At 31.6% G+C, this 17,107-nt stretch overlaps 1 protein-coding gene across 4 annotated transcripts in view; it reads left to right on the plus strand.

The window, feature by feature from the left end:
• The window catches only part of Cdk12 (Cyclin-dependent kinase 12), a 446,209-nt gene that overhangs the window by 99,608 nt on the left and 329,494 nt on the right, over window positions 1–17,107 (plus strand). For all 4 annotated transcript variants that reach the window (XM_072523219.1, XM_072523221.1, XM_072523220.1 and 1 more), the window contains exon 5: window positions 1,634–1,815. In XM_072523219.1, the coding sequence (XP_072379320.1) occupies window positions 1,634–1,815 (182 nt within the window). The remainder of the gene's footprint in view (window positions 1–1,633; window positions 1,816–17,107) is intronic.

Consider the following 17,107-nt stretch of genomic DNA (forward strand, 5'->3'; position numbering starts at 1 on the left):
TGATTGAAGACATGTTTGATGCTTTCTCTAACATGCTATGATATGGAGCGTTATCCATTATAATTAGGCATGGCTCAGACAGACTTTTTAATAGTTGATTTTCAAATCGCATAAAAAAATTCTTGATTTATTTCTCCATGGTAGTCCATAAAGTCGATTTAGAGGACTTTAGAAGTTTTCCATCAGTTTTAATAATAAATTTCACACTTCTTTTATTCTCATCTTGCCATGAGGGACATATTCCATTCTGAAAAATTTAAGTTTCAATGTATAAAATCAAACTTGTATAGATCTTTATGTATATATTTTTGATATCTCAAAAATTCTGCTCTATTCACGGCAATATGAGACGTTCCATCAGTCCTCGCCTTGGATTATCTATTAGTCATTTAAAACCGATATCTTTCAGTACAATGCTAAATGACATACGATAACCACTAAACAGTTCTTTTTCCTTCAATTGAATCCATAAAAAGGTTAAAGTCACATGTTCTTCTGAAAAGAATTAAATTTGATTTCATGTTAAACAAATTTGTTTAACTTCATACACTTTACGATATCTAACGAAAAGTATACTTACTTCGTTCATACATACTGTAAATTGTATTAAGAATTTCGCTTACATTTATTATTTCAGTATTGGTAACTTTCTTAGGCTTAGTACGTTTTTTGGGTGGTGATGTTAGAGGTGTATTAGTTTTTACGGCCTGAGAGATAGAACTTATATTTTAAATATATAAATTTAAAGCTGCAGCTACACGCTAAAACATGAATGTATGTGTTATGGTGTATTTCTTTAAGTTTACATTAATAGTAATCTTAAAAATATGTCTAGTGGTTGTAATTCCAGTGTACTTGGCTAAAGGCTAAAAGACCTAAGACTTAAATATTTTGTGTTGGTATCATGTGACGTCCCTAACCATGACGCGGATTTCGTGCATCGGGATTTATATTGTACCAACTGTATATTTGAGACCCTTAACATACGTCGGTAGCACTACATTTTAAGTGTCTTTGACATCTTTATGACATCTTCTGTAATACTCCAGCTTTCTACTCCGTAGAGGGGGACACTAAAGACATAACGTCTAAGAATTCTTATGCGTATATTGAAACTTAAAGATAATTTAAAGAGTATATGTTTAACGCTCGTAACGCTATGCAATTAATAATACTGGTGACGCTATGCAACCGTGACATGAGTTCTGTTGTCTAACAATATTATGTTATTTTACGTCTTATACTACAATAGTTTCTTGCATATTTTCCGGTTTTATATTTCCGCATAAAACGAATAAATGAATATTGTAGCTATTCTCTGATTGTCAACACGAAAACATAAATATTACATAATAATGTATTGTTTCCTATTAAAATTCATTACTAAGTACTACTTTCGTAAGATATATAAGTATTTACTAAATTTAATTTTCCGAAATTGAAGTGTAGAGATATAAATATTATATATTTATATGTATATATTGGGGTTAGTATATAAAAATATATTAGGTACTAAAAAACATAATTTGTAATTAATTGGCCCATTAAAAAAATGACCTAGCCTAATCTCGTAACACTGTTAAGTTATTTAGTAAAGAAATAAAACAGTTAATGTCATCTTTTTTTTTTTCAGTTAACAATAGACACTAGAGGTTGTTCTCCTGTATCTAATGATAGCATAGCATCTCCAGAAACATATGAAGTTAGAAGTCCGACACCAACCAGTCAGACACCACCATTAAAATACAGTCGAGAATATGGTTCAAGAGATTTCACAAGAGAATCACCACACACCCCTCCTATACATAGTACACGGTAAAATATTAAGTTACATCAAAATTTTTACCAAAGGAAAACTACTATCTTTTTGTTGAGATGAATTTGGCTCATCACTGGAAATATTTTATTATTATTTCTATTATAAAACAACTCTATTACCTCAAAATTTGAAAAAATGTTAGTCATCCACATACTATTTGTTCTGGGTTTCCTTACTCGGTTGTCTCACTTCCACTTAATCACTTTTTGGCTTTGATATTGTCGATTGTGAGTTAAAGGCTTTATTAAACTAAAATATGTTCAAATAAAGTACCGACAAAACCAGATAAGTCTAAACAAATTTTAGCGTGTGAAACAGAAGATGCTTAATTAAATTAACAAACTCAATTTTTTGCCACTTCTATTATCAAAAATAGAATAAGTCCATTTGTATGATAAAATACAAAATTTTTTATCATTTACAAAATTCTACAATATTATGATTTAGTTTAGTTGTCGTTATATAGCTTAGTTACAAAAGTATATACTTAGCAGCACTGCGTTTCAAGTAATTGAAAGTAACAAATAAGAACAGCATACTTAGGAAACTAAAGGGAAGTAACTGGGGTGCATGTCCTGACGTCTTAAGACCAACGGCAATAGGCAATGTGTTTTTCAACTGCTGAATATGCGTGTCACATTTGGAACAGATCTACCCACACAAAACAAGTGGATACTGCGCTAAATGTGACATGTAGGATAGTATTGGGATGCATGAATACGACGTAACAGGTTATAGAATACAAGATCTTCATAACAGGTTATGCCGATCCCTCAACACCCAGAAATATATATATATATATATATATATATATATATATATATATATATATATATATATATATATATATATATATATATATATATATATATATACACTCAGGTGCAAAAAATCGATCCATTCCTTATTTCTTATTTATTTGAAGTTATATAATGTTAGAGACATTAAATTACGTATGTAAATTTAGGTGCACCCTCGTATACGAGAAATAAAATAATATTTTTAATATTACTTTTTATATTTCTTAAAACAAATTGGTATTTCAGGTTTTTTGTCAAAAAGGGTCTGAAGCAAGTAGATATTTATTGAATGTTGTTAATGAATGAATGTTTTTAATTTAACAACCCTACTAGTGTAGTGATTTTATTTTCAAAACGTGTTATATTTTTATTTAATTATCCTTCCTAAATGTCTCTAACTCCAACAGATGCTGCAAGGGCGGTGACTTTAGTTCAAGATGGTCGTAGCCAATATTATGCAGCTGAAATGTTGAGTGTTAGTCGATCTTCGGTTCAAAGAGCAGTTCGGCGTTTTAGCGACACTGGTAACTTCACAAGAAGACCAGGATCAGGTCGTAGAAGGGTAACATCCTAAAGAGATGATCGATTTCTGGTCTCATCATGTTTGAAAAATCGGCACCTAACTTCAGTTGAACTGGCAAATCGTCTGAGCGAAGTGAGAAATGTGGATGTAAGCAGATGGACAGTTCGTCGACGACTTGTAGAAGGTAATTTATTATCCAGAAGGCCAGCCCTATCTCCAATACTATCCATAGAACATCGCAGAGCTCGCCTTGCTTTTGCAAGAGAACATGAAAACTGGAGTGATGCAGATTGGGGCAATGTATTTTCTCAGATAAGTCTAGATTTTGTCTAAGGTCACCAGATGGCCGAAAAAGAGTTTGGAGAAGACACGGAGAGCGATATTTTCAATGTAATATTGCGGAAAGAATAAGTTATCGGGGGGTTATGGCAGAATCAGCATGTGGTACCTTTTGCTCCTTTCATTGGACCTAATTTTATTTTTATGGACGACAACGCGCGTCCTCACCGTGCTAGAATCGTCAAACAATATATAGAGGAGGTGGGAATTGTCCGTATGAACTGGCCAGCCTGCAGTCCCGATCTCAATCTCATAAAACACCTATGGGATATGATGGGAAGACGTCTTCGAGCACCAGTACCCCGTCCAAACAACTTGGCTGAACTTACAGCGGCTCTTCAAGAAATTTGTGACCAATTGGATCAATTTGATATCCAGAGGTTAATTACCTCAATGCCTAGACGTGTACAGGCTGTTATAAGGGCCCAAGAGGGAAACACTAGATATTGATTTATTATCAATGTTTTTCTTAATTTCAGAAAGTTTTGAATACTATTGTATTTTTGAGTTTTGGCGTATGTCTCTATAAATAAATGATTTTTTTTGGATAATCTGTAAAAATTATTTTAATCAACATATACTTTTACATATATACCTGATTTAAAACTAATATCTTCAAACGTTTTCTTTTTTCAGCAAATATTACCCATGGATCGATTTTTTTGCACCTGAGTGTATATATATATATATATATATATATATATATATATATATATATATATATATATGTTCGGATAAATTTCCGCGGTCAGATGAATGAAAATTACTTAGTTCTCGGGAAGAAATGCGTTGAGAATTTATTACTCGACATTTCGGCACCCATTTTGGAGCCATTATCAAGAGTGATACGGTTCGGTTCGAGTTCGGGGTCTCAATCTGCCTACTCCCCTCACTCGAGACGCTCCAGTATTGTGTTCTGTATTGCAAGAACTGTCTCTCAGCACTGAGGTCTCAATCTGCCTACTCCTCGGTGTCGAGTGACAACCGGTCTTACCCTGTGTGGCTGCTTTTATACTCGCTGGTTACGGTATGTTGATGACACTTTTGTCATTTGGCCTCATGGTAAAGACGCGTTAGATCTCTTCCTCTTCCACCTGAATGGAATACATCCTAGTATTCAATTCACGATGGAAGTTGAGTCTGAAGCGTCTTTGCCATTCCTTGATGTTCTTATTCAGAAAAACTTACCTCACAGTTTTTCCTATTCCGTGTACCGGAAACCCACTCATACAAACCGATATCTTAATGCCCAGTCACATCATCACCCCGCCCAACTCAATTCAGTTGTCAACACTCTCATTTCTCGTTCCATAAGACTTAGCGACAACAATCATAGGTCATCCGAAATTAATTCAATAAGGCAAACACTCTTACAAAACGGCTACCACAAAACCCAAATCAATAAGAGCATTCAAAAACATCTAAACCCCATTCCATCCAAAAAAGAAACATTGCCGCCGGATCAACCCAAAATCTTTCTACCTTTTATTAAAGGTGTCACTGACAAGATCAGTAGAACTCTTCCTCTAAATATCAAAACCATCTTCACTACCCACTCCAAGTTGTCCAATCTCGTCAGATCCGTAAAAGACCAAATCCCTAATGAAGACCATGGTTTCTACGAGATACCCTGTTCCAGTTGCCCACGTACATACGTCGGACAGACAAACCGACGAATCCATAACCGTATTTACGAACATTCTATATCTGTCAAACATTCCGATACTACTTCAGCCCTAGCCCAACATCATATTCAAACAGGCCACAAAATAGATTTCGAAAAAGCAAAAACTATCGCCCCCATCCGCTCCTTAAAATCGAAATCTTATAATCTTATAATCGAAATCGTATAATATACATATCTAGTACAAAACCAGGCCAATCGGTCCTACGTATCATCCCGGGCCACCACTTTCTAATCATCATCATTCAATCTTCGCTTATCCACTGCTGGACATAGATCTCCCTCATAATTTTCCATCTATTTCGATCTTGTGCCTCTTGCATCCAATTCCTATGACAACGTTTTAGATCGTCAGTCCAACGTGTTGGTGGACGACCTCTACTTCGGTAGGCATCATCTCTTGGTCTCCATTCTAGTATCCGCTTTGTCCATCTATTGTCTGTCATTCGAGCCACGTGACCTGCCCAGTTCCATTTTAGTGTTGCTACTCTCTCTACTGCATCAGCCACTCCTGTTTTTTGTCGTAGCTGGCGATTTGGGATCTTGTCTCGTAGTGAAACGCCCAACATAGCCCGCTCCATCGCCCTTTGACACACACGGATCTTTTGAACTGTTCTCCTTGTCATGGTCAACGTTTCGGCACCGTAAGTTAACACTGGCAAAACACACTGATTAAACGTTTTTCTTTTAAGGCATATTGGTATATCAGACGATTTGAAAATATGGTTCAGCTTGCCGAAGGCTGCCCAAGTCAGTCTTATACGACGGAGAAGCTAAACGGTTTGGTTATCTTTTCCTATGCGAATCTCATGACCTAGGTATTTATAGGCCATTACCTGGTCTATGGATCTTGTTCCTACGCATATATCTTCGCTGACTACAAGATTTGTCATCATCTGGGTTTTAGATATATTTATTTTCAATCCCCCTTCTAGCGAGGAAAGGTAGAGCAGATTTAAAAATTCTTTGGCCTCATCTATCCTATCAGCTATTAGTACAATATCATCTGCAAACCTTAGATGGCTAAGCTTTTCTCCGTTTATGTTTATGCCCTTGTCGGTTAGTTTTGCCCTTTTACATATATATTCCAAAAGCGTAGTGAACAGTTTCGGCGATATGGTGTCCCCCTGGCGTACTCCACGTTGTATCGGGAATTTCTGGGTTTGACGATCACCCACTCTAACACTGGCTGTTGCGTTTTGGTATATATGTTTAATTATATTTATATACCGATAGTCAATTCGGCATTCTGTCAAGGCTTCCAACATTTTTTGTTGGTTTACGGTGGCGAATGCCTTTTCATAGTCGACAAATATTAAAGCTAGTGGTTTATTATATTCAGTGCATTTTTCTATAAGATTTTTTATTACCAGTAGGTGATCGTTTGTTCCATAGCCTTTTCTAAAACCCGCCTGTTCTATGGGCTGATAAAATTCCAATTTACACTTTCAATTCCACTTTCTAATATAGATAGACAAAAAATTTCGGTGTATAAATATTCAAATGAGGTATGTTGCACATGGAAATCACAATATACAATTGATTTTTTCATCCATACAAGTTTTGTATATCGACCTAAAAATAGAGACCATCCCAGTCCAATTGACTTTCCTTACAAAGTCAGATCAGGGTATACAAAATTTTGTATCCAATAGTATAAACCCAGGCCACTGCTGTGTTACTTACTGCCAAACTTATTTTATCGACTTCGTATAACAAAAAACCTGTGTATTGATTTCTGTGTTAATATAAATAAGAATATGATGAGTGTAAATGTTCATAAGAGAATTTATAGAGTTTTGGTATGTCCTCCTCCTCTATATTTTCTCCTTCGTAAGGATGTAGTGGCGTCATGTAATTTGTTTGTTCATTTCTGCCAATTATCTCTCTCCTGTGCGTGCTGTTCTGCTTCGGAGAGTGAGTAATCAGTCATGTCCTTTATTTGGTCCGATCATCGTACTGGAGATCTTCCTCTGGATATTTTGCCCGTAACGTTGCCTTATTCAACTATCATTCGTTCCATGCCTTCTCTTTTTCTAGTTACATATAAATCCAAAATATCTTAGTATATTTTGGTTGATAGTGGTAGTCTAGTTTTTATATTAAGTTCTGCTAGTATTTAATTATTTGTGCGATGCGCGGTCCATAGTATGCGTAACATTCTACGGTAGACCCACATTGCAAACGCCATTATATGCTTCGAATCTGCTTTTTTGATGGTCCAAGTATCTGAAGTGTAGGTGGCGATAGGAAATATTAATGCTCGAGCAAAGCGTAATTTTGTGTTTTTTGTAATGTCAGTGTTCTTCGGTATTTTTGTGAGTTTGGTTGTTGCCGATCTGGCCATTGTGATGCGTCTACGGATCTCGTCTTCGCATCCTTCACTTGAATTATAATAAATATATTATAATAAACCATATTATTGACTCTTACATTAGCGGTGTTATTTAGATAAAGTTTGTTTAATAAATACGTTAAGTTTCTCTATGTACATGCATTTCTCTAAGTACATTCCACATTTTATCTCATTTTACTTTATCGAAGGCCTTGGAGTAGTCAAAAAAGCACAAATATGTTTCTATGTTAAACTATAGAGATTTTCCGATAATTTAACGAATATTAAGAGTGTGTTCTCTTGTTACTCTACCTTGGACGAATCCGCATTGTTCATGGGGAATATGTGGTAAAAGAATTGATTTTAGTCTTTTATTGATGACGGTTAGAAGTACTTTGCTCGCGTGAAATATCAATGCTACTGAACGGTAATTACTGTAGTCTGTCGGAGAACCTTTTTTATATTATTATGGGAATAAACGTGAGTTTATTCCAGTCATTTGGCCACTTTCCGGTATTCCAGAACTCACTGCAAATTCTAAGCATTACTTTCGTCCCTAATTCTTCCATTTCTTTGAGTGTTTCTGCTCTTATTCCATCTTCCCCTTCTGCTTTTTTTGTTAATTTTAGCTTTTTTATTGCCGCCTCAATTTCTGATTTCAATGTATTTGAGGTTTTTTTTTAACTTCAATTTCCTAAATTTCCAAAAATTGCTTTCAATTTCCTATTCTAATACCAAAATATTATTTAAAGTAGGTACATTTAAAAGGTCAGTAGGAATCAAAACCAAAATTATGTATTTATTTCAAAAGTCAGAAACATAACTAAATTAAAATTATAATTCTCAAATAAACGTTAACTTTTAGAATATTTAAAGATATTTAAGTCACATTGTACCCTTATACATGTTGAAAACAACGGCCTTAATGGTGGTCCATTTCATTTTTCGAAATTCTTCGGATTGCTGCTCTTGAAAAGCTTCGACTTCAAATTTTTTAGGGGTCTTTTTTCTTTAATATTAGTTTTAAAATGTTGTGCAATCAGTCTTTTTTGTTCCATGCTCCATTTATGTCTGACAATTGGGATTTTTATACAATTCATTTTACTACTTGTACTGGGTACCTGTATTGTCGTGCTGGTAATATCATCACTGTCATCGTTTCTGTAGCTAATTATTTTATCTTTAATTTGATCTTCTTCGATAATTGGATTGGTCAAGTCAATTTCAATCTCGTCCAGATTCTTACCCTTATATTGCTCTATACCTCCTTCGGACATCAATAATAAAAGTTTCGAAACTTTTGCTGTTTGGTACAAATTATCAGACATTCTATATACTTTAAAGTGTGTTTTTAATGTATGCCCCATAAACTGAGACAGCTGTTCCAGTTCTTTCTCATCAAAATGTAATAGTTGGGTTATAGTTGCTAGGTGTTTTCTTAATTTAGTTGCACTAATTGATTTCGGGTTATCTGTGCCACATTTTTCAGCATATTTGTATAAAATTTTGGTGACATCTAAAAATCCTTGCCCAGCCGAATGAAAAATATATTTATTCTGGTTTGCAAATTGGTCTCGTAAGGAAATAAAGTAGTCGAAATGCTTTTTCATGTCTGGGGACAACAATATTGGTATATACACCCCTACCTCGCTTTCCTCGTATAACAATGCGATAATACGAATTCAAAAAAATTCTTTCAGACTCTGTTGTTAGGCAATTTTCAAACTCGGTGTTTCCAGAATTATCCTTAAGATTAATTGCAAGGTACTTGTCAACATTCATTTGAGCTACCTCTGCAGGTCGGCGCCTGTTCAATAGTATAATTTGCGCATATACTATTTCTTTAAGTAAATTATATGATCTTATATTTGTATTATCATTCTGTAAATCAAGAAAAGCCCGATCAGCCCATTCTTTCAAAAATTTGTTCATATTTTTTATATCGTTCGTTAATGGTATTAAATTATTTTTATTCCACTTGTTCTCATTCAGATTTAATCCTGCCTGAGCGGAAATTTCGTCAGACCATTGCGATTCAATTAATTTTTTTAGTACTTTTAAATCTTTTCTCTGATCGTTGGTATTTTCTATTCGAATATAATGGATGTAGGCTAAATCGCAAATTTTCTTAAGCAGGGTACCAAAATTCATTGCAACTGTGGGGGATTCATATTTGCCAAGTTCAGCATTGTATCGAGCAATATGGTTGACAGCTTTTAAAATCAAAGAAAATTTTGTGGGTTTTAACAAGTCGATAATACCATTAATATTATCGTGTGCTGAGCAAAATTGGAAAAGCTTAGATAAGCGACGCATGTTTTGACGGACTAAGTCTAAATTTCCCTTAGTTTTTCTGCCTTTCATATAAGAATATGCGTATTGACAAATTAAAAAGTCACGCTGTGCGATTAAGTTCGTTTTGTCTGCACGCATTAGAGGAAATAGTTCTTTAACTAATAACTTGTCATGCTTAAACAACGTACTCACCAGTAGTGCACTTTGGCCATCACTTTGTGATGTTTGTCTCTTTTGTTTAGTATTTATTTCCCTATTTTCTGGACATTTCCTTGTGTGTTTAAAAAGAGATTTTCGTTTATAAAAAACCGAAGCAATAGGTGCAGGTTATAAAAAACCGAAGCAATAGGTGCAGGGCAGGAAGCTGTCTCTTAGAGACGTGTCACTTTGTACCAATCGTTTTACAGGTCTTAAAACATTAGTTATTCTATTTCTTAAGAAGTCTCCTTTTTTACGTAAACACATAATTAGCTCTCGTCTTTTTTTTTGACTTAAGCGAAGCCGCCATAATTTTTTGGACATCAATTTCATTAAAATGCCAGGTGAAAATATATCTAGAAAAATGGTCCACATCTTTTTCGCAATAGAAGCAAAATGTGAATTTGTCATAATAACTTGCATCCGTAACTTTTTCGTCTCCATCAGCCTCTTCATTTTCCTAAAAAAAAGTTATGTTGACACTGTCTTTTATTTTAAAATTACAAATTAAACAAATTTGGTTTGAAACTTACTTTGTCATAGATAGTATTATTTCCTGCATCTACTTTCGTAATACTTTCCTATAATAAACAAAAAATCACGATTATTGAATACCAAAAAATATGGTTAGGTTGAAATATTTCCTTGATTCTGAAAAGAGGTGCCTCACCTTTTTGTTTGAAACTAATGGATTGGAAATTATATTAGATTGATATGGAACAGTCTCAATTGGATTTTGACGCAAATGTTATTTTTGTCTGATTCTTCGTTCTAAAACATAAAAACTTAAGGCAAATCTGCTAAATAATTTTAAAATAATTCGAAATTACCATATGTTTTAAAGTAAATATATTTGGTTGAATTTGTATAATCGCAGATGATGCTGAATAATTTGTTTTAAAACATTCTGTATCCAACTTGGTGGCCTAGAAAGAAAATATTTAAAGCAGACTGTAAAAAATTTATTGATAAATTAAGTATACCTCTGAACATATTGAAGGGCTACATATTGAGTTATCTAAATCCTTTCCAAAGTTGTCATCATCATCATGTTTCCTTTTTCGCCCAAAAATGGCCTAGATTAAACAGATAAAAATTAATAGAAATATATTTTCGGTTCGGTATTGAACTCTTTATAATAAAATAAATTATATAATAAATAATTATATAAATAAAGAAATAGTTTGCAAGATTAATATGTACAGAGCGTTGGTTAATATGTAATGGACCCCCTTTTAATTTTTTATTTGACATAGTGCAAAAAATAAAAAAATAGCCATTTAAGGCACTAGTTTTTTTACCGTAAACTTCTTTAAAATCAATTATATACAGGGGGTTACAGAAACATACATGTATATATATTTTTAAATAAGAACATCCTGTTTATATTACATTTTGTGATTCTAAATCATATTCTGAATAAATTTTTTTAAAGGCGCCCTATTGCTAAATTCAATAGTCCAGAGATATTTGAATGTAAAAATTAATTAACCCTAAAATGCCTGTAATCATGTCTTAATGAAAAAGTAGGGGATGAAAGACCACATAAGATGGAAGCAACATTAAAAAAAGGTAAGTTTAAAAAAAATCTGACAACATTGAAAAATTGTTTTAAAATAAGTAATGACTCACAAAAAAAATTTATTTACCAGGGCTCGAAATTTTCCCAATTTTTGTTATTCGAATATTCTAAATAAATATCAAACGAATCTTCGAATATCAAAAATTGGGAAAATTTCTAGACCTACTATAAACATTATGTTTTCTTCTGTGAGTCATTACTTAAATATAAAATTTTTCAAACGTTGGTAGATGTTTTTTATATTTACCTTTTCTTAATGTTGCTTCCTTATTATTTGGTTTTTTCTCCCCTACTTTTTCACTAAGACATTCCTGAGTTCCTGAGGAGAAGCTGTAGACTTACAAAAAGAGACAGAATTGAAAACGCAGAGATAAAGCGGAGAATGAAAGTGCAATCGGACATAATCGACTATATAGAGAAGAAGAGACTATCCTGGTATGGCCACGTTAAAGAGCGGACAGAGGATGTTGGGTAAATAAAATCACAGAATGCAGCCAGACTGGAAGAAGAAAGAGAAGAAGACCGCGAAGGTCATTCAGAGATGAAACCGATGAAGCTATGGAAAGGAGAAACCTGCAAGATGAAGACTGGAATGACAGGGAAAACTGGAGAAAACGGTTGAGTGAAGGAAGACAGTGAAAACTGTGGAAATCCTTAGTAGTAGTAGTATAATGAGCAATAAAATGTCCGCCAAATAAAGATTTAAATATAATAGTCAACTGTGCAATAAACAATATTTTACGATATTAAATCAGACGTGGTGGATAATATACTTATCTTACATTGTTAAAATATAACAGTAATGAACTTAGAAAAACTTCCTGTATAACTTAGTATTAAATAAAATATATGACATATTGAAAACCATATTTTAGAATTTGTGATAGTGTATAAAACAATTCAGGTATTTTATCGAATAGAGAAGTTCAAAAGGTTGTTCCTTTCTGAGATAGGAAGTGATAAATTTACTAAAATTTAGTTTTATTAAACACTAACTTTTTAGCTGATCAGAATATATGATTTAAATATGGTAGGCGTAATATAACGTTCGTTTTGAAGAGTCAGTATAGTATACTAGCTAAAATTGGGTTATAAATTAAATCAATGACGTAGTTACAAAATATGAAATATTACATTTTTGAGACTAGTCTTAAAAATAAAATTCAATTTTAAAAAGTGACATGTTAGAATCAGAAAATCTTTTTTATAAAATGACCGCTTTTTTATCTATGAGAAAAAGTAAACCAAATTAATATTCAATCGTGTGTGAAATTTAAAATCGGCGTTACATTTCATGGTGATCTATTTTGTTATCATCATTGTAATACTTGTTATCAAATTTGGAGACCCTTTTATCGAGTAACCCCAAAATTTCAGTAACTTAACTAAAACAAATTGAGATTTTTTTATTTTAACATACCAGTTTTCACTAATTGCACAGCAAAACGGCGACGGATATACAATAGCTTATAATTTTTCTGTTGATAAAATTTTAAAAAAAATTGCCTTCAAATATTGAAATTTTTCATTTTTAATAGTCACAATACCTTATCATTCTCCCGTAAAAATTTCAAATTCTAAATGCACCTCTTTACGGAGCAATTAATATTTATGCAATGCCACTTTTCAACCTTATATTAAAAAAAATATCTCGCAAAATATTGAATTTATATATGGAGAACCTTGAACAAAATACCTTAATAAAGGAGAAATTTAAAAAATAAGTAAAAAGGGTAGCATTTTATCTGATATAGTGAAAATAGAATCGACTTCAGGTATTTCCGGAAGAATAATAATTTTAAAAATAATTTTAACAAATAGGGTCCATTAGTAAATTTTGTAAAAATAAGTAATATTCCATTCTCGAGATATTTCTAAAGCACTGGCTAAAAAATTACCCTACAAATTTATTTGAAATTATAAGTACCCGAATAGAAAGGAGATTAGGGAAAATAATTTTAAGTTAAAAGCCCTGTGATCATTTTAAAATTTAGTAACTGTAAATTAAGATTGAAGTTTATACAATTATTGTCAAATTAATATATTTCTGTAGATTATCCAAACCTATTAAATTGTAATTTTAAATTCATTGTTTTTATTTTTCTAATTTTAATTTAAATTAGGTGGCGCCCTAGGTAAGTTGATTGGCTCATTTCTGAATCGTCGGATCCCAGCTGTCGACTAAATAGCTACCTGCTATAATAAAGAAAACTATAAGCAAGACTCAAAAAAATAAAGAGTTACAGTACCTAAATAGAAAATATCATGAAATGTCCACATCCAACCTAGATGGGTCTCTCATTTTATAATAATAACAATATATGCATACCTTCAATGATATGACTTTAGAAGAATCAGTCTCTGACGGTTTATATAACGGGTCTGCTACAGAGTCATCTGCGAATAAAGAGTTTTCTTTTTCTTCCTCTTCCATTTGATCGTCCAGATTGTCATCCACATTATATAAATCATCCTCTATTTGACTTGTACCTGACTTTATTACTAAGTAAATTATTACATGTGAGTTTTTTGAAATTTCGTCTTTTCCATTTACTTCTTCAAATGTGTTAATATCGTTCAACCATCTTTCTACATATTTGGTTTTCTCACAATTATTCTTCGAGTCTTGCATATTACCTGTTATTGTAAATAAACTAAGTTTAGGATAGATTGCATATTAAATATATTACTAAATTTAAAACCATACACCCAATGACAATATTCTGTACTATGTGCAATTCATTTTTTAATAGCTTGATTTAAAGTAAAATTTTGGCCAATGGTAAACTATCTTATTAATTATTAAAAATAATTATGGATGATTTATCGAAACTTTTATTTATAAACTTTTATTAAAAAAAATAAATGTTACTGAATCAGTTAGTATTTAAGTAATTATATTTTCTTAAGGAATTTCAAAGCTAATTTTTAATATCTTACTGAAACAGTAAATAGAATAATTCTTATAGCGATTATAAGGTATGTGCTTAATTTAAATTTTAATTACCAAACTTATTTTTAAGCAACTATTAATTACCTACATGCAACATTTTCCATTATTATAATTTATATTTGAGATAAAGAGATAACTTGAACTTTTCTTTTAAGTTTAGTACTTGTTTTTAATTTTAAATATAATGTGTAATATTAATACTTTTCTTGTAAGCATTAATATTTTTTTTATAAAACAATATTCTTGAGAAATTATTTAATTATTATGTAAGATTTTAATTAATTAACACAAATAAAACTGTAATCATTTGTTGGCTAATTATAGTACCTCAGATCAAATATAACTAATTTTATACTTACCGTTATTTTGCTTCATAAGGGATAACCGCAATATATTCTTCGCTCTCTGCGACATGGCTCATTTGCACCGCACTCGCACTGACGTAATGCGTTCAGTTTCAGTTGCCCGGTAAAACATTGAGAACTCGTTTGGGAATAACAGAATAGCAGTGTTGCCAATTTTATTGGCCCGGATTTGTCAATTGAAATACCTATACAAATTCGTTGAAATCAGCGCCCCAAGTGGTCATTTTGAACATTACAAAATGGCTATTGATACATATACAGACCACAGTAAAATTTGAAATCACTATACTTAGAGAGGTTAGATCAACCTTGCTGTGTATTCATCAGATTCTGTGGCGCGGCAGATTTAATCTGACCAAATTTGGTGGCCTGAACGTTACTAACAAGCGAGTTATAAACCAAAACAATTCCAGGCCACTTATATGGTCTGGGATTGCGGCACTGGCCTGGATTTGTGCATTCAGTTTACTATTTCTGGCCTGCCTTTGTGCTAAAGATGTATCTATATATATATATATATATATATATATATATATATATATATATACAGACACAAATATATACATATATACATATATATATATATATATATATAAATATATATATATATATATATATATATATATATATATATATATATATATATATATATATATATATATGTATATGTATATGTATATATTTGTGTCTGTATATATATTTGCTTCTTTATGTATATTTGTAGATCTCTTTAACCTATGGGATTATTGGATGGGGTGGACCGTACAATGTTCACCTTAAAAATCTAAACGTTATACAACATTGGATAATTAGAATAATATCTAGAAGGGGTATAAGATCTTCAGTGCACCAATTATTCACAGACAGTCGTTTTATGGATTTAAACCAGTTGTACTCCTACAAATCATTAATATATTTACACAGAGAGAAATCATTTCTGAATTGTACCCACCATACATATCAAACTAGAAATAGGAACTTAACGATATTAGTACCAAAAAAAGGAAAAACCATTGGCCAACGTTGCATTGATTTTTTGGGACCAAAAATGTTTAATTGCTTACCATCTACCATCAAAATAATACATAACTATAAAAAATTTAAAAAAAATTAAAACAATGGATCCATGGTAACAGATATAAATTGCATGAAGTCATGAACAGCTATTAATGAGCTTTAATTTCAAATAAATGTTAATTTTTAAATATTATGTTTTACTAATTGTTATTTGTCAACAGTTTGTATGTTACTACTTTAAAAAATTTATAATTGTAATTTGTGCGAATATGTTAACAAAAATTTAACCCTCACGTACAAGTTGTAGTCCATGTGACGAACAACTTCTGTGAGAAACTGGGTTTATTTATTGTATAAAATATGTAAATTTATATTGTAACGAATTTTTTGTTATAAATAAACTCTATTATTATTAATATTATATATATATATATATATATATATATATATATATATATATATATATATATATAGTTAAATCCTATCATTTGATGTACTGTATGTCACAATTGGAATAGAAACGAAGATATATAACTAAGGCCTTTTTAACATGCTGGTGTATTTGATTATTTTTCTGTCTTATTGTATTTTATTGGTTAAATCATTTGAGGCGCTGGACGTTACGAATGGACCAATTGGAGCAAAGATACAATAGGTAGGTGCAATATATCATAACCCGTTACTTTTAAACAAAACTTGATGCTAGAATGATTTATGGATGATATATATATATATATATATATATATATATATATATATATATATATATATATATATATATATATATATATATATATATATATTCTTAAATTGACTATTTCGTTGTTAATTATATTGTATCCAACAGCGATACCAAATTTCTGATGCTAAAATGATTGTTAATGAAATTGGGAAATATATTTTCATGTATATAGCGGCAGCGAGGAATCGGTAAAACTCTGAACTAAATATATATAATATTTTAACTGTACCATCATTTTAGACTCAAATATCTTCTGGAATAAAGTTATATAACTTAGTAAGGTATAAAAAAAGAAAGCGGATATTTTAAAGTACCAACACAGCATCAAATCTCTAACTATTGAGACGGTTAAACAAGTACAGGAAAAAGTTATTAAGGTTTTGTAAAGTGAAATCGATATACAGACGCTACCTTGCAAGACGATGCCAAATTGATGGTAAAAGCATAAAGTATCG

Source organism: Diabrotica undecimpunctata, chromosome 2, assembly GCF_040954645.1.
Source record: "Diabrotica undecimpunctata isolate CICGRU chromosome 2, icDiaUnde3, whole genome shotgun sequence".
Taxonomy (NCBI): domain Eukaryota; kingdom Metazoa; phylum Arthropoda; class Insecta; order Coleoptera; family Chrysomelidae; genus Diabrotica; species Diabrotica undecimpunctata.